Source organism: Azolla caroliniana, unplaced genomic scaffold, assembly GCF_043228905.1.
Source record: "Azolla caroliniana isolate FFs.n. ecotype wild unplaced genomic scaffold, voAzoCaro1.0.p SCAF_15, whole genome shotgun sequence".
Taxonomy (NCBI): Eukaryota; Viridiplantae; Streptophyta; class Polypodiopsida; order Salviniales; family Salviniaceae; genus Azolla; species Azolla caroliniana.
In genome coordinates this window covers 16,552,411-16,579,828 of record NW_028230450.1, presented here as the reverse complement: position 1 = coordinate 16,579,828, position 27,418 = coordinate 16,552,411, and the positions used below count along the sequence as shown (strand labels likewise).

General features: G+C 41.5%; 1 protein-coding gene across 1 annotated transcript; it reads right to left on the bottom strand.

Annotated features, from left to right (window-relative positions):
* Positions 1-17,366: 17,366 nt before the first annotated feature.
* Positions 17,367-20,518, bottom strand: LOC147854837 (pentatricopeptide repeat-containing protein At2g39620-like). Its single transcript, XM_087331488.1, has one exon. It carries the CDS (start codon positions 20,320-20,322, stop codon positions 17,635-17,637), a length of 2,688 nt encoding a protein of 895 aa, XP_087187614.1. The 5' UTR covers positions 20,323-20,518; the 3' UTR covers positions 17,367-17,634.
* Positions 20,519-27,418: the final 6,900 nt, after the last annotated feature.

Genomic DNA, 27,418 nt, shown 5'->3' with positions numbered 1-27,418 from the left:
ACATCGCATCATCTCCGCCTTGTAGTCACGTAGATAGCGTGACACATCGTTTCCGTTGAATTGTCCGTTTCGTTGTACGAGCCGCTTTACTGCCCCCGTGATCTCCGACATCACTCGTTGTTCTTGTAGCATCCGCTCGAACATCATCATCATCGTTATGCTCATTGCCTCTTGTTGATTCTCCATCTCCTTGCCACCCGCCTTCACGTCGGGTTCACCAACTGTGTCGTGCCTTTCGGCTCCGGATCGTTGCGTGAGTCGGGTGGGAACCACCGAGGTTTTGGACTAGGAGAAAAGAAAAATACAAATAAGGCTAGTAAAGAATAGGTATAAAGAGTTATAAGATAAAAATCTCGTGAATCCCACGAGTTTAGTATATTTAGTCAATATTTAGGTAGTAAGAGAGAATTATTTTAGCAAATTCGTGAATCCCACGAATATTTTAGATTGATTGATCATTATAGAAAAATAATCAACAAAAACTACAATGTGCTCCCCATCCTTATATAGTGATGGGAGAGACTAAGCATAACTACATGCTTTTTCTAATATGTTGATGCACACTAAATGTGCATGTGATGCTTTTCTAATCCTTGCTTTTATTTGCTAAATATAGTGCTCATGCACGCTAGATGTGCATGAGTCACTTTTTAGTTGCTTGCGTTTTTCTATAAAATATTCACGCACTCTAAAAATGCATGATTTACCTTTTAATAAAGGTAGGCGCAAATAAAGCACTTATAGTTATTAAATCTATTTGTAGAACACTAAAGATAAGGTAGCATAATGGTAAAGTTGAGGTTTGGCTATGTGGAGGTATAAGGTTCAAATCTTCCCCTATGCACGTGATAAATATCTTGATATTCTTATTTTATTTATTGGTGATAAATATCTTGATATTCTTATTTTATTTATTTATATGTAATTAAATCGGTTATATTATTTTTACTTTTTCACGTAGTGTACGAAATACACTACGACACCATCGCCACCGGGAGCGTCTATAGTATCGTTTCCGCCTCTTGCAGGCTTGTTATGCTACTGCCTTCGTCGGGGACTTGCAGAACCCGGAACTGCAGTGCTTCTTCTGCGACTCTCCGAAGAGTTCTGGAGAATGACCGATCTCGCCAGATCTCGTCGACAGCTTGCTGCAGGGCTTCCCGTCGTTGCTCTCGTTCGGTGTATCGTCTCCCTCGTTCGGTGATGTGGTCGTCGTTTGGTCTAGACATCCATCCCCCGGTTGTCCTCTGCACTTTGCAGGAATCGTGGTCGCCAAAATAGTGTTGTATGCCTGGCCGGACTAGCCTCAACACAGGTGTCTATCTGACACTTCTCCAAAGGGGTGGTAAGGATTGGATGCTAGGTTACACGCGTAAGATGATTACACTAAGCACAGACGGTAAAATAATACAAAGACAAAGATAAACACGCAATAAGTATAATTGTATTCCTTCCGTTCGTAAAGCATTTACAAATCATCGGATCCTTTTATAGGCATCCGGCAAGGTTACAATTGATGCGCCTAGGCAACCGGCATCCGAATCGGTCCGGATCCGGATCGGTACAACTGTACCGGATCCGTCCCTCCGAATAATAAATATACTATTATTTACTTCCTATTATCCGATCCGACTCCGCCTTCCCACTTGTCCTTGCTCTTCTGACCGGCCAACATTGTCCGTCGGTTACTATTCCAGCGGACAACACCTGGCATGCCTGTGGGACAGTGCCATGGCACGTCGGACCCATCCCTTTACTCTTCTTCCAAAATGCCCCTGATGTTTGGCTCTGCTACGGTGTCTGCGTAGGGCTCGTATGTGCATCGTGGTGTGGTTCCCCTATTTGGTCGAGAGGGCTTCTCATGGTGTCGCGATCGTCTTGTGTGGGCGGCCCAGGTTCTATGGACTCTTCATGAGCTAGGGGGTTGCGCTCGGCCGTCGACGGGCTTGCAGTCGGACGCGGCTCTGTCGCATCCGTCACTTCCTTTGTGGTGTCGGCCATCGTTGTACACTCTGGGGAGTGGGGTTGCGGTTCCGCTTGGTCCACAACGTTCTCCATGTGGTCGGCCGATAGCGTATGCTCCAGTAGATGGGGTTCCTCCTAGGCAGAGGTTACATTGTCTGGTATGGTGGGGGACTCCGCTTGCCATTCCGCGTTGTTCGTTGTAGTTGTGATTTCAGGTGACCTGGCCTGAGGTTCCTCTTCTTCAGCAGTATCCAGAATTGGTGTCGCGATGGGTCCCCCATTTGTTCATGTGTTGCCGGCTTGCGTGATCTTGTGAAACAAATCCTCCTGACTTTCACCAAAATCATCTAATAGTTGCGTGAGTTCTTCGGAATGTTGGTCCGCTAGTGCGCGATAGTCCTGCGCTAGGTCCTCGCGTACTGCTGCAATGCTCTCCTCATTGAGTTTATAGAAGCCTCGGCTGTCTTTTCTCTGGTTCTCCCAATCCGCACGATACGCATGCAATTCCGCCACTTGGGTTGCCCATGCCATCCATCCTTTGTCCAGCATCGTTTTCAATTGCGTTGTAAACCTCTCCCGATTGGTTTGTAGAAGGATACACACGTTGTCTGTGATGGCCTGGCAACAGTTGCGTGCTTCTTCCGCCGACTTCTTGAGGTTTGCAATTTCTTGCTGACTAACTGTCGCCGCTTCCTCATACGTGCTCTTCATACCCACCCACATCTGGGATTCCTTCGCATGTAGTTCTTCTAATTTCCCCATTTCATTGTTTAGGCGGATTTCGAGTTGATGCCTTCTTTCCTGTTCACCCACCAGCTGCTCGTCGAACCATGCCTTCTTTTTCTCCAATAAATCCCGAAGTCCCGCGATTGCCGCTTCCGATTTCTTTGCTTCCTCCCGTAATTGGGCATTTTCTTCTTTTGTCCAAGTGTGTTGTGTTGTCTCCGTAGCGAGTTTCTCTTCAAGGGTTTTTACTGCCTTTCGGTCGTTGGTCCGGATGTCCTTTTCCCTGTCTGAGGATTGGCTAAGTTCAGTGCGAAGGCGGTCAATTTATGATTCCGCTAGTTGTACGGCCCTTTTTGCTTTTGAGGCAATGGCGGTCTGAGCCTCAATCTCTTCCTTCAAGCCTTCGATGGCGTGGTTTGGTGGTGGAGTTGCCTGTTGTGCCGTAGTCGCGTTAGTTTCCAACTCCACGATGCGTTCGTTGGCTTTTTGCAGCTCGGCTTGGGTTAGTTTCACCTTCTTCCAGACATTCTTATTTTTAATGGCCATCTCCTTGGCGCCCGTGCTGATATTTGCCAATTCCCTATGGACTTCGACTAGGGCCGTGTTTAATGGGGGTAGTTCAACCCCCATTCGGCGTATCTTGGCGTTCCTCCGTCTTCCGACTCTGGCTAACTGGTCCTCATCGTCCCTCTCCACCATTTCTGTTAAGGCGCGCTCGATCATCTAGCGCTCCACGTGCTCCTCGGCCATTCGGTGTGAGGCCTTTATCTGTTGCATTGCCAAGAATTCCATGAGCTCAAAAGAGGTTCCGTATTGCAAGAGTGCGTTGAACTCATGGGCCGTGTCCAGGATATCTGGATATGCCAAAACCTCGCTTTCCGCCGTCAATACGGCTTTCCCTCGTTGTGACTGGGCCATAATGATCGGTCGTGACTCCCGGATTATTTCGAAGGTGGTGTTGGGCTCTGTGGCTGCGGAGCCGTCGCCTTTGGTCGTTGTCTCCACCGTTGTGGGTACGTCTTTAACTAATCCCCGCCCATCTTTCCTGTCCAGTCTTCGCCGTTTCGGCCTGGGCTATCTTGTCATGGTTCGACGTCTGGCTCTGGTGACGCTTCCGCAGAGCACGCCGCCTGCTCTTCTAGCGTTGTCCGTGTGTCCGGCTGGGCGGGTTGGGGTTCATCCTCCCACTCTGTGGCAGCTAACTCTACTAACCTACGCTTCATGGATCGGGGCGGCGGCGTGTGTCTGTTGGGTTGCGGTGCTGGCAGGCCTCGGGGTGGGAATAGTACTGTTAGGTATTGTTGTATGATAGACTTGAGCTTCTTGCCTCCTTGATACTCGTGCAAGCCTTCCCTTAACGTCGGCCCCGTGATGACTCCCCAGTCGACCGCACGCCCTTTAAAGGTATCAATAATGATACCTGCCTTCTGCTTGGGCATCCCATATGCGTTTACGTGTACGCATCCGACCTCCAATAGGAACTTGGCGACTTCACGGAAAAAGGGATTCGGAATCTCCTTCGTTCTATAGGCCTTGGCAAAAGAGGAATACGGGCTGAAATACCTCTGTAGCGACTCCATAGGGGGGATTTCGAAATGCCTCTCACCTAGTGATGACAGGTCCAACTTTTTCCGGATGGAGGAGTTGGTGACTGTGTCGATATTGAGCTTTCTGGCGATATCCAATGCATCAAGGTGTGGAGGTGCCTCTGCGACCCTGATGTACCCATCCAGGTGTTTCTCCACGAGCCATCGACGTAAGGCGGTAGAGATAAATATTGGCATAGTCAGAGTAGGCTCGTGGGGAGAAGATTGGTGGTGATGGTAGGCTTGAGCTCTATGATAGGATGGAGGAGAAGGTGAGGGAGGGGAGCGATGAGAGCGTTGAGGGTTAGGAGGTGGATTTCTGTTTTGTGCAGAAGATCTTCTATTTCCTTCTTTTTGTGGCCTAGGGTTCATTGGGCGGTGAGCCATCGTGGTGCCGCGTGTTCTTGGTCTAGAAGTCTGTGCATGCATTCAGTCATTTTTTAATAGCGTTTTTCTTTTTCTTTCTTTTTTCTTTTTTCTTTTTTTTTCGTAACGGTTACATATAGCCTATTTTTACACTATGATACAAGTGGGGCCATCCACTTACACCGCAGGTTCTCCGGCTTTGTCTTGTCCGGCGGTGAATGGGTAAGGTAGCGTAGGGCCCAGGTAAGGTTTAAGGCAGAACTCATTCACCTTTTGTCGTAAGACTTCCCTAGCTAGCGTGCCTTGTTTTGCTCCTATTATCCAGTACGGGCCTATCCAACAGAATCATAACTTCCCTGGCATATGGCCCATGTGGGTTTGGAAAACCAGTACCGCTCGACCGACCGCGAAATCCTTTTCCCGTGCGTTCCGATGTAGATCCACAAACGCTTTACGTTGTCGTTGTTCCTGCTCCAACACCGCCATGCTGTGTATGTGTTTTTCGCCGAGTTCGAGTAGCTGGTGGAGTCATACCTCCTCCGACTTGGCTTCCGATAGTCAGTCTCGTACCTGAATCCGTAAATTGGGTATTTGAAACTCTACCGGCATCACGGCCTCCAGCCCAAACGCTAGTCGAAACGGTGTTGATTGTATGCTTGTTTTGTAGTTGGTTCTGTACGCCCATAACGCACTCTGTAATTTGGTATCCCAGTCTGTTCTATTTTCATTGACGATTTTCTTTAAGATGGTCTGCAACATCTTGTTGTTGGATTCTGCTAACCCATTCGCCTATGGATAATATGGCGTACTTTTCTTGTGGACTACGGCGTAATGATGCGTTAGTTCTTGAACGACCGTATTGAGAAAGTGGCTCCCCTAGTCACTGATGAGCTCAATCGGACAGCCGAACTAACACCAGATGTATTCGTAAAGGAATCTCGCCGTGATGGCCGCTGTATTCTCTCGTAGTGCCTTTGCTTCTACCCACTTGGTGCAGTAATCTGTGGCTACCAATATGTATTTATTGCCCGTACGGGCCGTCACCGGTGTGAAGGGGCCCACAAAATCCAATCCCCACTTTTGGAAGGGATCTAACGGTAATACGGGCTGGTGAGGCATCCTTGCGCCCTCTGTAGGTTGGCCCATCCGTTGACACAAATCGCACTTCCTGCAATACTCGTATGCATCCTTCTGTGTAGTCGGCCACCATAGGCCTGCTTGCCATATTTTCCGGGCCGTAACATCGCCTGCGTAATGGCCGCCTGTCGTACCGCAGTGAGCCTCCCATAAGACTGTTTCTTTCTCATCCTGACGTACACCGCGTCGCCAAATGCCATCACTACCTTTGTGATATAAAATTCCTTCTACCAGGCAGAAGTTACGGCTCCGGATGACTAATCGTTTCTTCTCGTCCGTGCGTAATTGTGGTGGAGGTAGTCCCATAGTCAAAAAGTATGTCCTTTCCATAAGCCACCGGTCCAGAAAGGTCATTTCCATTCTTTCTACTAGTGCTGCTACCCACAGAATGTCTGCATCCGGAAAGTCGTCGTCGTCCTTCTATACTGTTTCTCCATTATCGAGTCTGCTCAAAAAATCTGCCACTACATGTTGCGTACCCGGTCGGTGCTGAATTAGCGCCAATTTCCCCGTCAGTGCTTGTTTCTCCACCAAATACATCAGTGTTGAGTGATCCACGTGGAACGTGAATTTCCTCCCCAACAAATAATGCTGGAATTTATTGATACTATAGATCATCCCTATCGCCTCACGCTTTGTTGTGGAATAGTTACGCTCTGTTGTTGATAATTTGTGACTAGCGTAGTAGACTGGTCGGTACCAATTCGGTTCGATCAGCTGCATAAGCGCACTTCCTATTGCTATGTTCGAGGCGTCTACGAACACGTGGAATGGCTTCGTCCAAACTGGTGGTTGTACGACGGGTGCCTGTGTGAGCATTATCTTGAGCGCCTCATAGGCCTTGTCCTCCGTTGCAATTCATTGGAAGGGAGTCTGATGCACGGCGGCATGTAACAGCGTGGCGAAGTCCGCCAAATATCGTATCATCCGACTATGCCATCGTATTTGACCTAAAAGCCGGCTGAGTGATTTCACGTTTGTTAGCGTTTTGGCTTGAGTAATCACAGAGATCTTGTTTGGATCGACCGCTATTCCCTCCTTGCTGACTAAATGGCCTAGGAGAGTCCCATTGGTCACGTTGAAGGCACATTTTGCAGGATTCAGGCTTAAGCGTGCGATGCGGCAACGTTCCAAGCACAGTTGCATATGCGTAAAATGGTTGGTTTTTTTTCCATATACTGCAAAATCATCTAAAAAAACTTGCATGAACGCCGGAATATATTCCCCAAAGATCTCTATGATTGTTCGTTGAAATGTTGCCGGTGTCGTTTTTAGCCCGAACATCATGACGACTGCAACATAGACTCCCTAGTCCATGACAAATGTTGTCTTCTCTTGGTCATCGGGATGCATGCGTACTTGGTTATAGCCACTGAAACCATCTAAAAAACTGTACATGTCATGTCCTGCAACGGCGTCGAGTACGCTATCGGTGAATGGTAACGGGAATGCGTCCGTAATGGTTACGGCGTTTAATTTTCGGTAATCCATGCACACCTGTATTTTGCCGTTTTTCTTTGGAACGACTACTATCGGACTTAACCATGTGGCTTGTTTAACTGGCTGTATAAATCCCGCTTTTAGGAGTTTGTCAATTTCTTCTTTTATGCGGGTCGCGTAGTTCGGGTTCATGCGGTAGCGGCGCTGCTGTACCGGTTTTGCATCGGTCGCTAAATTGATCTTATGTTGATAGAACTTCGGATCTAACCCCTTCATGTCCTCATGAGCCCAGGCGAACACATCTTTATATTTCTTGAGTAGTTCAATCATCGCGTCTCTCTAGTTCGGCCTTAATTCTTTTGTGATGGAGAGAAAATGGGGTTCTGACGTCGTACCCAAGTTTACTTCTTCCAGGGCGGAGGCGGTTACTCGTCGTGAAATTTCCATTTCCCTTTCGAATATTGCGCATGCTCTGCTTAGTTCCAAGATTGGCTCCGGGTTTGGTTCGTAAGTCTCGTCGTGGAGAGTAGTGGTCGTGGCATATTCCGTCGCAGTTGCGATGACGTCAATTTCGAACAGCGGAATAATTTGAGGGTGCTCGTCTAGGTATGCCTCTAATTCTGCATCATCCACCCCGGCCAGCATATTTATATCTTTCGCATATAATGGTGTTATACCCTTGGATTGTGTCTCCCTTTCCTTCGTAGGTACGCAAACCTTGGTGCGTCCGTGTTGGAAACTGATACACTTGTGTTGCCAACTCTGCTTGATATTCGTTGCACGAAGCCACGGTCTACCCAGCAGCATAGGGTATGCCCCTGGGGCGTCCAAGGCGAGGACTATCGCCGAGATATCAAAGTGATGTCCTCCCACGATAATGTCGACCTTGCGTATCAACCCCAATGGTCGTACTAAGCGGGTATCTGCCATACGGAACCAGAAAGGGCAAGCCTCCCATTCTGAAATACCTAACTGCTTGCATGTTTTCGCGCTAATTACATTAATGCCCGAGCCACCATCGATTACGCATCCTAGGATTTCCTGACCGTGTAATATCAATGTAATAGCCGGGTTGTGGTGATCCACTACCGACGGTTCGTCGCTAATATCCGTGAGATTCGTAACGACGCTCACCCCGAGTATGCCCGTCACCCATTCTTCCATGGTCTGGCGGAAGCGTGGGACTAGTTGCAGCAGCTTCTCCATGGTTAACGTTATCTCGCAGCCTGCCAATGCTTGCCAAATGGGGTCCGGGGCCGGTCCTTCATCCTCCACTAGCCCCATTGTTTTCGCAGACTCCTTCCGCATGCGTTCCGTATTTGCTGCGTTTGCTTTTTCAACCCATGCCTGGGCTTGTCGTCATATCTCATCTTGCGCGGCCCAATCAGCCGTTTTCATCTGTTGGCATGTCGTGACTTGCTGCACTTCTGTCGTAATCATATTGACGGCGGGCCCCTTGACCTTGCGTACTGGGCATTGCGTGGCATAATGCCTAGGCTACTGACAAACAAAACAATGGATGCTCGATTCGCCCTTCTCGGCGCCTAGTGGTGCATGCTGATCCCCCGGTGCGACTTGCTCCTTACGGTCTAACCTCGTTTGTCGGAGCGTACGCGGTGATTGTTGTTGACCCCGGCGTGGTTCTTGGTGCCGCTCTCCATTCGTGCTTTCGTCATATCGCCGGTGGTCCTGATATTGTCGCTGCTTTCCATGAGATCCATTGAAGCCGCCACGTTTGTTTGTCGGCCAGTGGTTCTCATAGCGTCGGCCCCCTTTAGCATATCGAGAGGGACCACGGTAGTCCTCATCCTCTGGCTCGTCTTCCTCGGAATCGTTGTGAATCTGGTGATTCCGGTAGTGCCAGTCATCACGTGGGTTGCGATCCATATACCGTGGTCGGTCCTCTTGCCTCCTTTGTTTAGGACGGCATGGGGGACGTTGTGTGTCCAGGCTTCATACTGTGGGAGCAGCTCTATTCAACATATTGAATTCACACTATTCGACTGTGTGAGCCTTCAAGTGACAGATTGGGCAGTGGATTCGCATGTTGCACTCCACTGCGGAATGCCCCGAGTTCAAGCAAATCATGCACTGGATTGCTTGATGAAATTGTCGTTCCTCGTCCTGAGGTAACACTTGTCGTAATGAGGACATAGAAAACCTTTCCTCTTCGTCGTCCAGCTCAAGCTGTAACGCTCGTTCGATGACCACATCCGTCGTCTCCCCTTTCACGCTATTGTTGTTGAGCGTTGTCTGTATGGGTCGGCGTAATGCCGCCAGAAATGTCTCCTGAGCCTCGTCCTCCGCGGGGCCCTGTTCTAGTTTCAGTCATAAATTTTGGAAACGTAAGCTGAAGTCTGCGATCGTCTCGGTCGGCAGCTGCTTAATTGTGTAGAACTATCCAAGGATTTCGCGTTGTGGAAGCCTCCGATGGAAGAACCGCAAAAAGGCAGACTGCAATTGGTCGAAGGTCATGATTACTGGCAAATTCATCTGTGAATGCCAAAACGCCGCTCGCCCATCCAATGTTAACCCAAACTCCGTCATTTTGGACTGGTGCGCTACCGCCTCAGAAAGGCTCTGCGCCATGTGATTTGCATTCCAAACATTGAGGAATGCGAGTTGTGGCGTCGGTTTCACCGTTAAAGCGGGGATAGGCAAAGGCCATGCCGGGGGCTACGGCGGGCCGGGGAAGACCATAATGTTGTTGTGGTGAGCGTGCTCCCCACGTATCGTCGAGGTATTTGGAGAGCGGGAAATCACCTTTGTGATCACGACAGGTAGTGTTGAGGTCGTTGAGGCGAGGCTTCTGTCGTGCGCGTTCCTCTGCTTGGCGTGTGATGGACCTTGTGATTGGCCGGTCTGGTCATGTTGGTTCTCTAGGGCATCTACGGCTAAACATCCATTCATCGTTGTTCGTCTGTGAGAAGACACAGATCACCAAGCGTGCCAAAAGTGTTACCGACTAGGAACACGGTCTACGGTCAGTCCTTCGACCTAGACCTCCAAGTGACTGTGTGACAACGAATGGTAGCGTCTGTGCGTAATACTTAGTGGGATATTCCCCGTAACCTAGCAGCGTATAAGGGAGACAGCTACAACCGAGCTCCTTTGACATTGGGCTAACACATACACTGTTACTTACTCCTACGCTCTCAGGTGTTATAAACACATAATAGATTAGCCATAGCTACACACAGATATTAGAGAAGATAGAATTCTATTACGATACGCCTCTTACATTCAAAATTACGCGCACCTCTACCAGAGGTTTTCTACCCTTTATATACGCAGGGTCTTTTAGACGTTCACGCTTCCCGCGTGAACCGTTACATGCATTACAATATTATACTATTCCGTATTCCTGCGCTCTTGTCCATCGATTACTATTCTGGCAGACAACAGTGGAATTGCAACCTCTAAGTACAATGGCTTGTGGTTTGAGTCCGGAGATAGAGAACCAACTTTAAACACATTCACCAATGATAGATCACATGCCAACATTAATGCATAATCAACCACACTTCCTCCACCTGAGGATGGTAAACATGTGAGCACATTTGTCAATGGGAATGCCTTTATACTATTTAGGATAATCAAGTTTGTGCAATTTAGCATATGTATCAAAAGTTTTCCATAATCTAACATGACAAAATCCTCTGAGTCACGCAATAGACAATGTTCTACTACATTTTCTTCAAATGTCTCCACGTTTTGGAAATTTCCAACTCTTGCATTGAAGTCTCCCATAATTAAAACTTTACCAAGCTTCTCAAATGAAAGTATATCATGGCATAACTCTGTAAAAGGATCATCACAATCTAACCCAAACCTACTATAGTAGTTTGAGTCTTTGTGAGGAATGTAACATGCAACTATATACAACTTCTCTTTCCCCAAATTAACCTCTATCCATATGTATCTCTTATAGTCATCATATTTGCATACTTTGATAGAATTATCTAAGCTCTCATGGTAGATACATGATATCCCGGCACGCCCAATATTCCCTTTGGAGTGAGGCCATATCGATTTAATGAGGTAACCGTCTATCTTAGGTATACGTTTTGCCTCATGCTCCCATGTTTTAGCCAAAAATATAATATCCATACCTTGAGCTACATCATTGAATCCTAAACCCTTATTCCATGGATATCCTCTACAATTCCAAAACATTACTTTCAATCGTGAAGCACTTATAGTCCAATAGGTCATTGCTTGCTATGCATTTTGATTTGCTTTCCGAGATGCATATGCTTGCCTTCTACGTTCTTGCTCTTGTGGAGTTCTATCCTCCGTTACAAAATAACTTGTCCCTTTTAAGTACACCTTACTACTATCTAGAATCATTGCCCTTTTACGTTCATCGGGGATTGTACAAACAATAGCTCGAGATGTTTTTCCCTCTTATTGCTTTTTGCCAACCCGATGTGCGGCATATACAATAACATCTCGCATAGCAAAGTGATCCTCAAATAATTTCGTAATATTTTGTCCAAGAGATAATGCATTCTCTATTTCATTCTCTTGCATACCTCTAATGACAATATTATTCTTTCTTCTTTCAATTTCATATTACTCCTTTACATCTAACACATCCATGGTATTAGGATGTTTTTGCATGATTTTTGGTGTTTCTTTCAAGAGAACATCTTTCCACCTTGTCATGATCACATCTTCCTTCCCTTCAATTGTAGATTTTATTTCGGCATTTGCCTTCACTAAAATCTCTTTTTCTGCTTCAAGACTCAACCTTTTTCTTTCGATTTCAGGCATCCTATTATCTTACATTTGAATAGTCATGTCCTTCATTGCATGTAGTTCTTCACGCAAAGCTTTCATCTCTAACTTTTGCATTTCCAGTGTATGTTGAAGAGTTAATTCCCTCTCCTTACAAGCATACAATTCGCTTTGCATATGCATCATTGTCTCTTGCAATGAGATATACATAGTTGCGATCTTTTCCATTGACAATATATGCATTTGATTGTTTGGGCTTTCAATCACATCATCATTGGCTTTTACTCCTCTTGGCATATTTACTATTAATAAAATGATAGGAGAAGTAGAATGTACCTTTCAATCGATTTAGGGTTTCAAAATCTACCTTGAGTTTGAGGAGCCGCGGGGCAAAGAGTGCTGCAAACGAAAATGCTCATAACTCCTCACTCCGGCAACGAAATTCAGCAAATAAACATTCGTTACAAAGCTCTCTGAAAGAGCTTTCCAACGAGCTATAGAACATAGATATGATGGAGGGAGAGAAACAGACGCACAAAAAGAAAGAAAACGTTGAGAGAGAGAGAGAGAAGAAAATGATGGTAACAAGTGGTATATTATATAAAGAGAAGATACAAGAGTAGCTAGGAGGCTTAAGACTAGCGTTGAACCAAATTAGGGGGGATTGCTGAAATAAACAATATGATGCCTCATCTAAGAGATGTGTTCTATCATTGTACATTTTCTTGATTGGAATGGAATCAACACACTAAGTGTATACCAAATTTGTCATATATTCTATTCTTATAATCCAACATATCCCTACATGGTGGATCCTTTTCCGAATCACGTATTCTACATCCACCACTTGAGAGATTGATGATCACGATCAAGAACTAAAGTTTGAAAAAACAAATTTGACTCCAAGTTCTACTTGCACCATCATCTTTATTATTTATATGGATTCTTGAAGGTTATTCTCATTATTCTAGAGCCTACAATCCTAGGCAACTCCTCCACCTAATTTTAATTTTCAATTTATGATCAGCGAATATTACTAATTATGTTCACATTTGGTTAATTTGATTGGAAATTTTGACATTCTTCAAGATTATGTCCGTGAAAAAACTTAAGAATAAAGAAAAGCTTTATGGGTTGTATGATCAAGACCATATATATTGTTGATGCACTAATTGATTATGTAAGGTTGTGCACCAAGACGAGGGATCGTTGAAAAAATCATGATGTTATATGAAAATCCTACACACAATCATGAAAAGGCATCAAAATATCAAATCAATCTCGACTATCCTTTCTGAGGCATAATACATCTATTATAATTGAGGGTGATCTCTATGATTACACAAACAAATTCATTAGTCTACTTCACTTACAAAACCTTTTTGGTTAATACGATTTTGTACTCAACAAGAACAAGACATTTCAATAACAATGCTCCACTTGAAGCTTTCGGTAGCATTACGTTAGCATCCAAAATATCAACAACTATACAAAATGCTAGAAACATTAGAATATGTCGACATTACCGATAGACATAAACTTATTGCCATAAATGTTGGCATTTGCAAATAATGCCGAAGATATTGGCAATCTAACTGATAAATGGTGATATTTGTGGCATCCATGTCATATTTCTAGAAACGTGTTGTCCGAATTTACATGCATTGGCATTTCCATAATGTTGAAATTTCCTACATTTCTATCATGCCGAAAATTGGTGTTATTTTGAAATGTTGAAATAATATTCATAGTTATACTTGGTCCAATCTCTACCATCATGTATAGAGGAATGGTTGTGACAACCCCTAATAATGAACCCATTATTTCTATCAGAGGAGGGGGGAATGTTAGGGAAAAGAACTAGGTTGAAATGGGCTAATTTTGATAGAGGAGAAGCTGGATCGATAAGGAATTGGCTGTATTTTTCTTCTTCAACGATCGAAAACAAAACCCAGATTTGTCGCACAATTTGGGGTGGAAACATTATGTATGCAGAAATCGATAGAGTGTTTACGATGTATTCCTTTCAGCCTTCTCAAAGTGGTCTATTTTGGTATGGTATGTTTTCATCTTTACATGTCTTGTTGGGGGCCAGAGGTTATAAAAACTCTCATGATTGTCTATATTTCGATGTTTTGCGGTATGGACGGCTTCATTCTATCGTTATGGAACACGAAGTTGTATCTCAAGGGAGTATGTTGCGTGTTCGTATATTGTGGAAAAACGATAAAAAATGGATGTTGAATCCACACCCAAATGATATAAACAATTTATCTGAATTGTGGGTCTACGAGAATAAGCCCATTGACAAACTTTTGTGGGATCCCAATGAATGGAAATGGCAAAGCATATTACCACAAGGAATGTTAGGCAAGCAAATCCCATTTTTTCAGTACTCGGTAAAAATGGGTAGAGAATTGCAAAGGAGGCGTGTGGCTGTTAAACTAGCAGCATGTAAATTTTGGAACTTGGGTAATGTACAACACTCTTGGTTAAATGCTTATTGGAAATGGCTATGGGCCATGCAAATTCCTAGAAAAGTTGTCTTGTTTGGATGGTTGTTGGTACATTATGGCACTCCTGTGAAGTCATGGATGAAGGGGCATTGCCATGATTTAAAATGTGACAATTGTGGTTTTCCCAATGAAACGGTGCACCATGTTTTATGGGTATGTCCTATAGCTAGAGCAATATGGAAAAGACTGTTGAGAATTTTGTATCCTATTTATGGTAAACAGGTGTACACATGGGGTTTTGTGAGATGGGGAAGGTTGGTTGAAGAAATACATAATTATGAAAGGGACTGTGTTGATTTTCTTCTCCTCTCTGATGGAAGACATGTGTTGGAGGCCTCTTATACTACACCAATCCATTGTTTAGAAGAAGACAAGGTTTTGTCTATTGTATCTTCTTTAGTAGTTTGGATGTTATGGAAGGCAAGATGTAAGTGTGTATTTCAAAATGTCAAACTAAATACGATTGAGTTAGACAAGGAGATATGGTTGATGCTCCTACATACTCTAAGAGGTCAATATGAGGGAATACATGGTGAGCCTGGTGTTGTGTTTCACAAGCAACAACAATTTCAAGAAATTTGGAAAAAGGCAGAGGTCTTCACCTATTTTGGGGAGAGAATAAAATGGTGATATGCTCCACCAAGATGGCTTTTTCCGCCCCCTGTCTTGAAAAGACCAAGCATGACGATTTCCACTACTAGGCATGTCGATTCATGTGGGTAGGAGGGTTGTAATAGATTGTATGGGTACTTTGTAGCCTTTGGGCATCTTTTCATTAATACAACGAAGAATCTTAACTAGAAAAAAAAAATGAAAAAAATATCATAGTTATAAATACTAATCTTTCCAACATTGCCCCAAATTCTTATTTTGTTGGCTTTTCCCTACAATCCTTATTGGCGCCCCATCTAAATGCTAGCTAGTATATGTCTTCTTTAAACTACATAAGACATCCCATTCTATAGTAGAGGAACATGTCCGAATCAGATAAATCAACTCATCACCTTAGACAACTGAAATGTGATATGTTGTAGCAACACAAAGTGAACCTTCTAGATTAATATTTCATAACATTGGTAACATTTGGAAGACAGACCCAGATGTTGCTAAGGTGGAACCCCATTGGAAGTTATGGGTATATGGTTGTCGTCCCCTCGTCGAACTAGAATGGGACCTAGGGTATTTCAAGTGGAAACAGGATGGCAGATTTCGCCATTTCTTCGAGTACAACACTAAATTGGGCCGGACTTTTCAACTACAGTTAGACGGCCCCTTACGCAATGGTTGGCATACATTGGGCATCCCTGATGAGGTGCTCATTACCTTTTGGAAGGGTCTCTGGCATCTCCACTTGCCGGAAAAGATAAAGATAAAAATTTCAAATGCCCTTGTTTTTATTCATTTTTATTAATAACATTAAAATGAATAAAAACAAGGGCATTTGAAATTTTGGAAATATGAATAAGGAAGGTCAAATCAAATAAACCAACATATTTATGGGATTGATATATGAATTTTGTTTTTCCTTTTTTTAGCAAGTCACTTGCATCTTGTTGCATTTATTTTAAAATTTCACACATTGTTTGGTAGATATTAAATGCTTCATTTAATACTAAGGAAGAATGTGATTGTGTTGAGCATAATTGTAATCGTAATTATGGGCTAATTTGTAAGGATGAAGGGTGAGGATTGAGTTATCTCAATCCTATGGTGGGAGATAACTTTAGAGTGTTTCATCGCCTAGCTACTTTTTATAAAAAAAACAACCAAGTGGGAAACACACAGAAGGGCCTAGGGTTTGAGCATGTATAAGAAGTGTAACTACCTTCATGAAGGGGCATCTCTTTTCTTTATTGTTTTGAGATAGAGACTCTAATAGTGTGGCAAAACTCTAGCTTCATACATGTGTGTCTCCTTCTTCTTTCTTCAAACCAAGGTACGATCCATGTACGCACACATTGGTATAGGACATCAACGAGGGAATTGGATCCATCTTCTTTATTTTCCTCTTTAATTTTTCTTAACATTAATTAGCTTTGAAGAGTGGCATTGGCTTCCCGTGGATCATTTCAATGAGTTAAAGAGGTAGAGAGAGAGAGAGAGAGAGAGAGAGATTTTATTATTGTCCTCAAAGGTCCAATATGGTCGACTTCTAAGGCTAAAGTAAAGCATTTTAACATAGCATATGTGGAATTAACTTATGACTCCCATGTTTAAGAATTTTACTAACGATCCTTACAATCAAGAATGCATGTTGAGATTGTGAGAGGGACATAATAATGAGTAGACATGATAAACACTATGTATAAAGAAGCCTCAAATATGGTTGAATCCAATACATTGTATCAAAGTGTGATACTTTTGACTGTCAAACTAGCAATCTCACATTGAAGTTCACTCATTTGTGCCCCTATGACTAGCAATCGATAACGGTTTGGTTCAGTTCAGGCTTTGAATCGAACTAAACCGCAAAATCGAGGCTTAACGACTTCACGATTTAAACAATTTAGTTCAATTCGATTCAAGTTCGAGTTTTTGTAAACGATTCAGTTTGAATTCAATTAAGTTCTACTTGAGCCTTGATCTATTTAACAATTTTAGGTTAACAATTGATTCTTTTTTTGAACAAACTACCTAATTCTTCTTTTTTTAACCAAAACCAAACCACAAAATCACAGTTTTAACAATTTAAAGGTTTAAAAATCCCTAAAACCATTGGTTAGCGTCGATTTTTTGTAATAATTCAATTTAAACAATTTCCTGGTTCAATTCAATTTGGTTTAAGTTTCAACTTTTTAGATGCTTCAATTTTAAACTGTTGAGTTTCACATTCTCGAACCAAACCAAACCATTGCCAATTGTTACCTATGACCCGTCTCACAACAAAAAAGAATGTGAGCTAAGTTGAATTGAAGCAATGTGGATGGCAAACAATGGCATGGGCTCTAGCATGTGTTGATGAGTGTGATATCCTCGTTCAAGAATAATATGGTTTTGTAGTTTGGTGCAACATATATATTATAATGTGTGGAGTATAAATGAGGGATATTTTGGTAAACTCATGAAATAGTAGATTGTAACGGCATTACTACAACTTTCCCTAAATGAACATAAAAACATACTTGTTCTTTATTTGGCTTCTTATAGCTGATCCATTTTCACTCTTCTAGCCTTTCCACATCCTCTTGCATAGAAGCGGCTGCATAAATGTTACCCATGCAAACATAAGCTGAACCATGCATTTCATCCAATTCAACCACATGCTCAAAAACTTGTCTCCCAAGCTGTAAATCTCCCCATTTTTTACAAGCGCCTAACAAAGACAGCCACATTGGAAGAGAACCACAGTTTAACATTGTTTTCATCACTTTTACTGCCTTCTCAAAATGTCCGGCTCGTCCAAAAAGATCAACCATACAAGTTTGATGCTCCAATGTTGGAACTATGTCATAGCATGTGTACATAATCTCATAGCACATTTGAGCTTCTTCGAGTAGGCCCAAGTGGCTACAAGTCTTGAGAAGTGCAGAGAACGTTATTGAATCTGGCCTTACACCCGACACCAACATTTTGTTGAATAAATCGATGACGACTGTGACATCTGCAAGCTGAGCATAGGCTGTAATTAGTGTGCTCCATGAGACAACATCTCGCACTCGTATATGGTAAAATACATCATGTGCTTTGCTGGGCACTCCACATTTTGCATACATATCCACCAAAGCATTACCGATAAAATCATTTTTCATTAATAACCCTCCTTTAACAATTTTAGCGTGTATTGATTCTCCCGTGTTAAGATCTCCTATGCTGCCACTAGCTTTCAAAATGGACAAGAAGATAGCATTGTTCGGAGAAAAGCCATCATGTTGCATTTTGTCAAAATAATCAAGTGCTTCATCAAAACGCTCATGTTGAACATACCCAGTAATCAACGCAGTCCAAGAAGCTGTGCTCTTGAATGTCATAGCATCAAATATTTGCAGGGCCTTCTCAAGTTCACCACATTTAGCATACATATCTACTAGTGCACTCAAAACTAGGGTACTTTTTCCAATAGATTCTTCTCTGGCTATCATTTCATGTATTTTTCTACCCTTATCTATTGCATGTATTTCACCGCATACTTTCAAGATAGATGCATATGTGATGCCATCAGGTGAGAAACCCTCGTATTTCATCCATTCAAACCACATCAATGCATCCATATTGCGACCGTGTTGGGCATATCCTGCAATTAGTGCATTCCAAGATACAACATCAGGGGACAATCCCTCACATTGCATTTGTTCAAAACAGTTCAATGCTTCTGGTATATGTTCATTATGAGCATACCCTCCAATAAGTGCATTCCAAGAGATTACATTCCGAATCCGAAGTCGATCAAACATGTCCTGTGCTTTCATCAATGCACCACATTTCACATACATATCCACCAATGCTGTGCCAATCAAAATATTATGTTCTATCAAAGTATCTAAACTAGCATGTATTTCCTTTCCCTTCATAATTCCTATTGTGCTCCCACAAGCTTTCAAGATGCAAATAAAAGTGACTTCACTGGGGAGCATGCTCTCACATTGCATCCTTTGGAAACACTCTAATGCCTCCTCGCCATAGCTATATTGCGCATATCCTGAAATTATTACATTCCAAGAAACTATATTCTGTGCTCCGAACTCATCAAATATTTCCTTTGCCTTCAATGGTGCACCACATTTGGCATACATATCTACCAATGCATTCGAAACTAAATCATCTCTTCCCAAAAGCCCTTCTCTAACAACCTCATCATGCAGATCTTTTCCCTTGGTACAAGCCCCTATGCTTCCACAAGCTTTCAAAGCACAAACAAAAGTAACAGAGTCGGGAATGGCCCCCTCTCGCTTCATTTTCTCAAAATAATGCAATGCTCTCTCACCATGCCCCTGTTGTACATATCCACCAATCAACGAGTTCCATGAGACCACATTCCAAACATAAAGTTTATCGAATACTTCTTGTGCTCTGTAAATTGCACCACATTTCGAATACATGTCAACCAATGCAGAGCCAACCAAGATATTAGAGTCAGAAATCTCCTCTTTTACAATCTTAGCATGTGTTTCCATGCCCTTCTTAATCAATTCAATGGTCCCGCATCCTTTCAACGTGGCAAGAAAGGAGACTGTATTCAGACAGAAACCCTCGAGTTGCATTCTCACATGGCATTCTAATACTTCCTTACTATGCCGGTGTCGGGCATAGCCAGTGATAAGTGTATTCCAAGAGACCTCATCCCGCATCTGAATGTGATTAAAGACTTCTTGTGCTTTTACCAGATCCCCACATTTTGCATACATATCCATTAATGCATTAGAAAGTATGAGATTTCTTTCTAATAATCTCTCTTTGGCAATGTAAGCATGTATTTCTTCACCTTTCTCTGAAGCACCTATGCTACCACATGCTTTTAATATACAAACAAAAGTAACAGAGTCTGGTGAGAAGCCACTACGTTCCATGTTATCAAGACAGTTAAAAGCTTCCATTGGATGGTCATGCTGGACATATCCTGAGATTAACGAGTTCCACGTTACTAAATTGCGGTGAGGAAGCTGATCAAAAACTTCTCGCGCTTTCTTGAGCTTGCCGCATTTGGTATAGAGACTGATTAAGGAATTCGCAACATAGCAATTCTTGTCGTGAAGAATCCCTCTTTCGATAATCTCAGAATGGATTTTGATACCTTTCTCCAGGTCCTTGTGTTTGATGCATGATTTGAGCAATGTCAAGATAGAAGAACTATATTGAGATTGAGACAGAGACTGTGCCATGGTCATGGTGAGTGAGGTTTTTGAGAGCATATGAGATTCTCAACATGGTGATGCAAGGAGAGGTCAAGATCCTCTTCTTCCTGGTTCTTGTGACGGAATCCATGGCTAATGAAGCTGCTTGGAGGGGTCCCATGTAAGGTGGGGAGTGGGAACATGAGCGTGAATTGAAAGCTTTGGAACCTCCGACAGTCTTTCTTTCTTTTCTCTGTTTCTCTGTGTTTCTATGGCTTCTCTGTTTCTCTGTGCTGGGAAGGGTTTAGGGTTTTGTAAACTGGACATATGAGTAATGGGCACCTACCAATGGACCTAGGATTGAGAAGGAAGGCTTTGGTGGGTAGGACCAGGTGGCCGCCCGGACAATCACAGAATGTCCAACAATGCGGGCCGCCCGGACAGTCACGGACTGACCAACCGTGTCGCCCGGCCAGACAATCACAAACTGACCAACCGTGTGGGCCGCCCGGACAGTCACGGAATGACCAACCATGTGGGCCACACAATAACCTGTGCCAATGGTCGCACTAACTCCACCCGTTTGTAAACAGTAAAAATTGCCCGGAATTCAGACAACAAATGCATGTTTTTCACAGTGCAAGTATGTTCTCGTTTGACTCAGGTTGTATTCACATCCATGGCATCAAAACACTAAAAACATAATGCGCCACCACATACACACACCCTAAGCTTGGTTCACAAGAAGATATGGCGCAAAACCCATTGAGATGGATAGATTTGAAATTTGTCAAGCAAGGAAATCCATGTAGACTCCAACTTAGTGTGTAGAAAGATGCTTAAAAGTTAACCTAAATCATTGGATTCGAATGGTTTGAGATCGCTAGCTTCAAAGTGAGCAGCCTAGGAAAATGCATCCTCATGGGCTTGAACTTCAGCAAAAATGGTTTGAGATTGATAGGCTTGAAATGGCCAACCAGCCCCTAGATTATGGGGGTCTTGAAACGCACACAAAAACGCAGTTAGATGCAAGAAACTGAGGCACAAAGATAAGATTTCTATGATATGATCAAAACACCTACTTTACCTCAGTCCCAAAGTGGGACAATGCCTAAAAACGGAGTTGGGACTGAGCTAGGATTGAGTTGGGACTCAACCAAGACTATTCGGGACAACTCCCTAAATTGTGTTGAGGGACAAGAGAGAGCGTCAAATGTAGAATAGATTGGAATAGAGTTGGGAGATCAGGAATAGCCAAAATGAGGGAGGGATCCTCCTTATATGGGCCAAAATATGGTCGTCGGGCTAGTTGTTGGCCTAGCTAGTTGTTTGGGTAGTCTCTTGGGACTACCTGTTGGAACCAGGTGGTCCCAACCCAAGGTGGCGCCCCTCTTGGGACCAGGATTGGGTCCCTTGGTGAGTTCCAATTTAGATTGGGTCTGTGCCCCAGTTGGGACAGGATAGGGGCACCACAATATCAAATGAATTAATGAATTGAGTTGTAGTAGATTGTTATTTGACACTTCTGCATTATTCTCACAAACATGTCAACAAATCTTCATAGAGTCGGATGGTAAAATAAAAAATTGGTTTCATGGAGACATCACTTTCATAACGCCCTGATATTATAGTGGAGGTTGACTTTGAAATAACATCTGAGACATTAAGTGCTTTCGTAGAAATAGTTTTCCGAATATTATTATAAACCCTTTTTTTTAACCATAATACTCATGATGCATCATTGCGACATATATTCTTCCACCATCCTTATGATTTGCATTTTTTGTTTACATGCAAGTTCGTAGATCCATTTTCTTAGGAGAGGAGGGTGTGAAATTGCAAACAAAAATTATGAAACGTTTTCATAATGAGAGGATTTGTTGTCACGATTTGCACCAAACTCTTCATTCAACACCCGAGTGTTGAAAAGCGTCAAGTTCCATCACTTGCAACACAATTTTATCTACTTAAATGTCTGGATGTCAACAAAATAAGAGCAAAATCTATATAAGCAACACTTTGTCGAGACATCATTTAAAAGACTCTAATATGATGATATATAAAGATAATGCTTTCACATTTTGCTTTGGTATTGAGCATTACCAACTACTTAGATTGTTTGAATTTGAGATAAATCCATTTGCCTTCCTCAAGAGTAACAACATGACCTTCTCATTCACATATCATTTTGTGTGATTGGTTTTGTTGGATATTGCATATATTACCAACCTATGCAAGAATTTTTATGGTTTTATGTTTAGATGTACGATCAATCAAGCTAATAAACTTGAACTTCCATAGGTAGGGAGATTGAACCATCCATTGATTGTTCCCTCTATTATTAAATGCGAAAGAAGTGTTTCTATGGAACATAACTTCTTTGTGTGGTAACCGATAGACTCACTAAAATGAGTAAGTTTTGTAGATACACTTTAAATAAGTTAACAACTTTAGAATTTCCTTGAGTCAAGTTTGTGGACCACTTTTGCCCATTCTCTCTTTTACCCAGCCAAATTGTCTACAATTGTGATGCAAAGTTTACCACTCCTAGTAGGGGGTGTTTAAGACCTTAGATAGTGTGCTTTTATTTTGTAAATCTTATTGGCTTAAGTGAAATGTGGTCAAACATGGGTTACGCGGGTGTTGGAGGATGTAGAATGTGCATACAAAACTACTTGAGAGGGTTGATTTCCAATCCTCAAGTTTGAGCATTTATAATAGTGCTAAACCTATTTCCATCAAGTTACTTCTTTTTAGAATAATACCATTGAATTTGAACCATGATCACTTGTAAACAATCAAGTTTGAAAAAGGAGAAAACCTTGATGTAATGGATTTTTATTCATGAACAACATTAGTAGACATTTCTCATGTGCCAGTTGGGTCCAAGAAAGAAGAACTTCCTAATGTAATGGATTTTATTCATGAACAACATCAATGTATGTCCCACCTCTAGTGCCATTGGAGCTTGACACCATCTTTAGTATCACATCGGCTCTCAAGAATGTTGAAACCAACTTGTTTTCTTCCTCAACATTGTACATTTCCTCATCTGCTCCTTTGTCACCCATTGGCAATTGTCCTTTATATTTAGCTAACCTCATTTGTTGGAAACCTAATGTATTCAAATCGTCATTGTGCTTCGCCTTCACTTACATCCTTAGCCCCTCTCACAAATCTTTACTCTATCTATTTATATCATTAAAATATATTAATTACGTTATCTTGTTTTACTAGGGACAAATTTGACGTTTTCAACATTACAGTGTACAAATTTGAAATAACCTTAATATGGGGGTTAATGTTTAAAGTTTATACTTTCTCTTTATTGTTTAACATTTATTTGTTGGAGAGAGTTTTCTTGGATTCCCAAATTTCGATGTATTTGATGAATAGAGCATTCTTAGGTTTCCCAAACTTCAAAAGTTTACTCAATCATGCTTTATTTTGGGGTTAAAATAAGATCATAATGCCATAGCTACCTCGAAATGCATCTAACTACTTTATATATCCTTATATTAATATGTAGCTTCTCTGAGAAGACCTTTTGAAATTATATTCAAATATATTTGAAGTAGCTAATTGTGTAAGGCATATATTGTTGCGGCGAAGTGACACATTCTAGTTCTTAAACATTTACTAGGTCCACGTGAAGGCAACGATCATTTGTACAATGAAGATTTTATTGGCCAAGTAGTTTGTAGCTACCTTAATTCATATTCCTTCACACGTATGAGAAATTTTTAATTTGCACATAAAATGATTGTCACTCTTGCATCAAGTGTTCTTTTTTAAGCATTGTTTAAAGGCATTTTTGTGGTGAAGTGACGTCGTAGATATTTATAGTAGAACATTCCAACGACACATCTTGTTACAATATAAGACTATATCATGAGTCATTGTATTACTTCATGTTGGAGTCCACATAGAGCCGTTCACTTACTCCTGTTTTGCAAATACATTTTTGTTAAATTAAATAACACTTATTCTAATCCACTTTTGGGTAACATCAATATGTATGCATATTACTAGATGAAGAGAATACTAGCTCGAGAATACATTTTGAGGTTCTTTATATAGAATAAGTTGTTGTTCGACCTAATGACTAACCCACTAGAATATTCAATGCACCCCCTTTTAGTTGACACAAGCTTGCTTCTACTAGAAGTTGATGTCAGAGGAAGAGATGATGATGTCTTGCCCACCAAGCAATGATGATCATAAAATTGTGAGATTGTATTGGGAAGTCTAAAATTATGAGGTTGTATAAACTTCATCATTCTATAGAGTCACTCTATCATGCGAGGTTCCATCCATAACTCCTGCATTGCATTTCTCCTTGTGTTGTTTCTTGACTCTTGCCTTTAGTTCATAGGCTGCAACTAGGCTCCCCTTACCTCATCCTATCTTCCTCAACTTATTCCACATTGGAGAATCCTCCGTACTAAATCCACTCATTCTCATTTGCCCACCCTGCATCTCATCTTCTTGGCTGCCCATCCGCACCTTTATTCAACCTTAGGCCCGATCTTCTAATGTTGGTACAAAATATACTCAATCAATGTTATCGAGAAATTAAAGGAGAAAATAATATAATTGACCTTTGGACCCCAACTACCTATGAATGATTTACAAACATTGGTTTATAAGAAATGAATTCGTATACTTATGTTGATGCAATGGCAAGAATAAAGACTTAGGTTTATAGTATGTAGTCATATAATACTTTAAAAATCAAGAACCTTTCAAGCTTTTTGACACATTGGAAATAATCAAGATTGAGGCAAATTGGTATGCATTAATATAATACCGAAAATCAAGAACCACTTTCAAGTTTCAAAATATTCAAAGAAATTTTTGGTTCGAGATTTAACATTGTTAGAGAATCCAAAGCATTACAAAGGCTCTAGAATTGAGTTTTCACCATTGCAATTGGGTTGCCCATTATTGAGTAAATAAGGCTATTCTAACACATTTTTTTGCGTGTGAACTTATGATGATGTTGTCAACTTCTAAGGATATTCGTTGCCTCTAAATTTGTTTTAGATGTTTGATAGAGCTTCAAAACATCTTGATGGATGAAAACAAGTCGATGTAGTTATGGGGGTCAACTTTTAATGAAATCATCATTTCGCCATAATGTTGTTTTGAGACATTGATAGAACTTCAGGGATATCTATCCCAAATGGACGAAAACAAGTGACAACCATACCTATGAAGAGGGAATGGGTGGATGGATGCAAGGTTCACGAAAAGTGGATTGAACTGAGCAATTACAAGACTGTAAAATGCTGACAGGAGAAGATAAGATTTAGGAGAATCTAGATTAAATGTCTGATGATAAGAGTTTCAAGACGCCACAATGACGAAATGAGGATTGGCGAACATTGGACATGATAGAGGTGGGCGAGCACGAGAGGTCCACGGAAGTGAATCGGAACAACGAGATCGCAAAACCTTGACACTATCTTTAGTATCACTTCGGATCTCAAGAATGTTGAAACCAACTTGTTTTCTTCCTCAACATTGTACATTTCCTCATTTGTTCCTCTGTCACCCAATTGTCCTCTATATTTAGCTAACCTCATTTGTTGGAAACCTAATGTATTCGGATCGTCCTTGTGCTTCGCCTTCACTTACATCCTTAGCATTAAAATATATTAATTACTTTGCCTTGTTTTACTAGGGACAATTTTGACGTTTTCAACATTACAATGTACACATTTGAAATAACCTTAATATGTGGGTTAATGTTTAAACTTTATACTTTCTCTTTACCGTTTAACATTTATTTGTTGGAGTGAGCTTTCTTGGATTCCCAAATTTCGATGTATTTGATGAATAGAGCATTCTTAGGTTTCCCAAACTTCAAAAGTTTACTCAATCATGCTTTATTTTGGGGTTAAAATAAGATCATAATGCCATAGCTAACCTCGGAACTCGGAATGCATCTAACTACTTTATATATCCTTAGATGAATATGTAGCTTCTCAAAGAAGACCTTTTGAAATTATATTCAAATATATTTGAAGTAGCCAATTGTGTAAGGCATATATTGTTGCGGCGAAGTGACACATTCTAGTTCTTAAACATTTACTAGGTCCACGTGAAGGCAACGATCATTTGTACAATGAAGATTTTATTGGCCAAGTAGTTTGTAGCTACCTTAATTCATATTCCTTCACACGAATGAAATTTTTTTAATTTGCATGTAAAATGATCGTCACTCTTTGCATCAAGTGTTCTTTTTTAAGCATTCCTTAAAGACATTTTTGTGGTGAAGTGACGTCGTAGATATCTATAGTAGAACATTCCAATGACACATCTTGTTACAATATAAGACGATATCACGAGTCATTGTATTACTTCATGTTGGAGTCCACATAGAGCCGTTCACTTACTCCTGTTTTGCAAATACATTTTCGTTAAATTAAATAACACTTATTCTAAACCACTTTTGGCTAACTTACTCATTCTCTTTTTTTTTATCGTAATTAGCTTACCCTAGTGGTAAGTTGATAACACTACAAGCACTGTGTCTTGGGTTCGAAACCCAATTTCCTCACCTCTCTATTATATACTTCATATATATCTCTATTTCACTAGATGCCACTATGGAATGTAGGGGTTGAACCCATGACCACCTGGTCTCCATTGGGCAACCTTACCAACTGAGCTACATCCATTTGGGCTCTCTCTGTCTCTCTCTCATACACACATGGACATAATCACTCATTGAATATTAATTATTGATTAAAATATGACATATAAATGATGAGATAAGGTCTTTACATTGAAGCATCAAAATATTAATGAAATGCAAATGAAAGAGAGAGAGAGAGAAATGTAGATATGGATAGATTAATATTGGAATTTGGCATATAGAGCGGTAATAGTTCTAGATGGAATACAATATATGGTCAGACACCAAACCCATGTCAAGGATGAAACTTGGGCAATTCAATCATTGAAGATGAAGAAGAAACACCACATAGGCACTCGACAACCAAGTCAACATGTTGTCGATAGAGGACTCCGCATGGGAAACTCAAGGATATCCTCTCCATACCTTTGTTTCTTTTAATTCTCTCACCCAAAATAAAAGGGCTCAAATATTCTAAATTAGTATAATTTGGATTTAATCCACCCCCCCAAACCCAATGCAATTCAAATT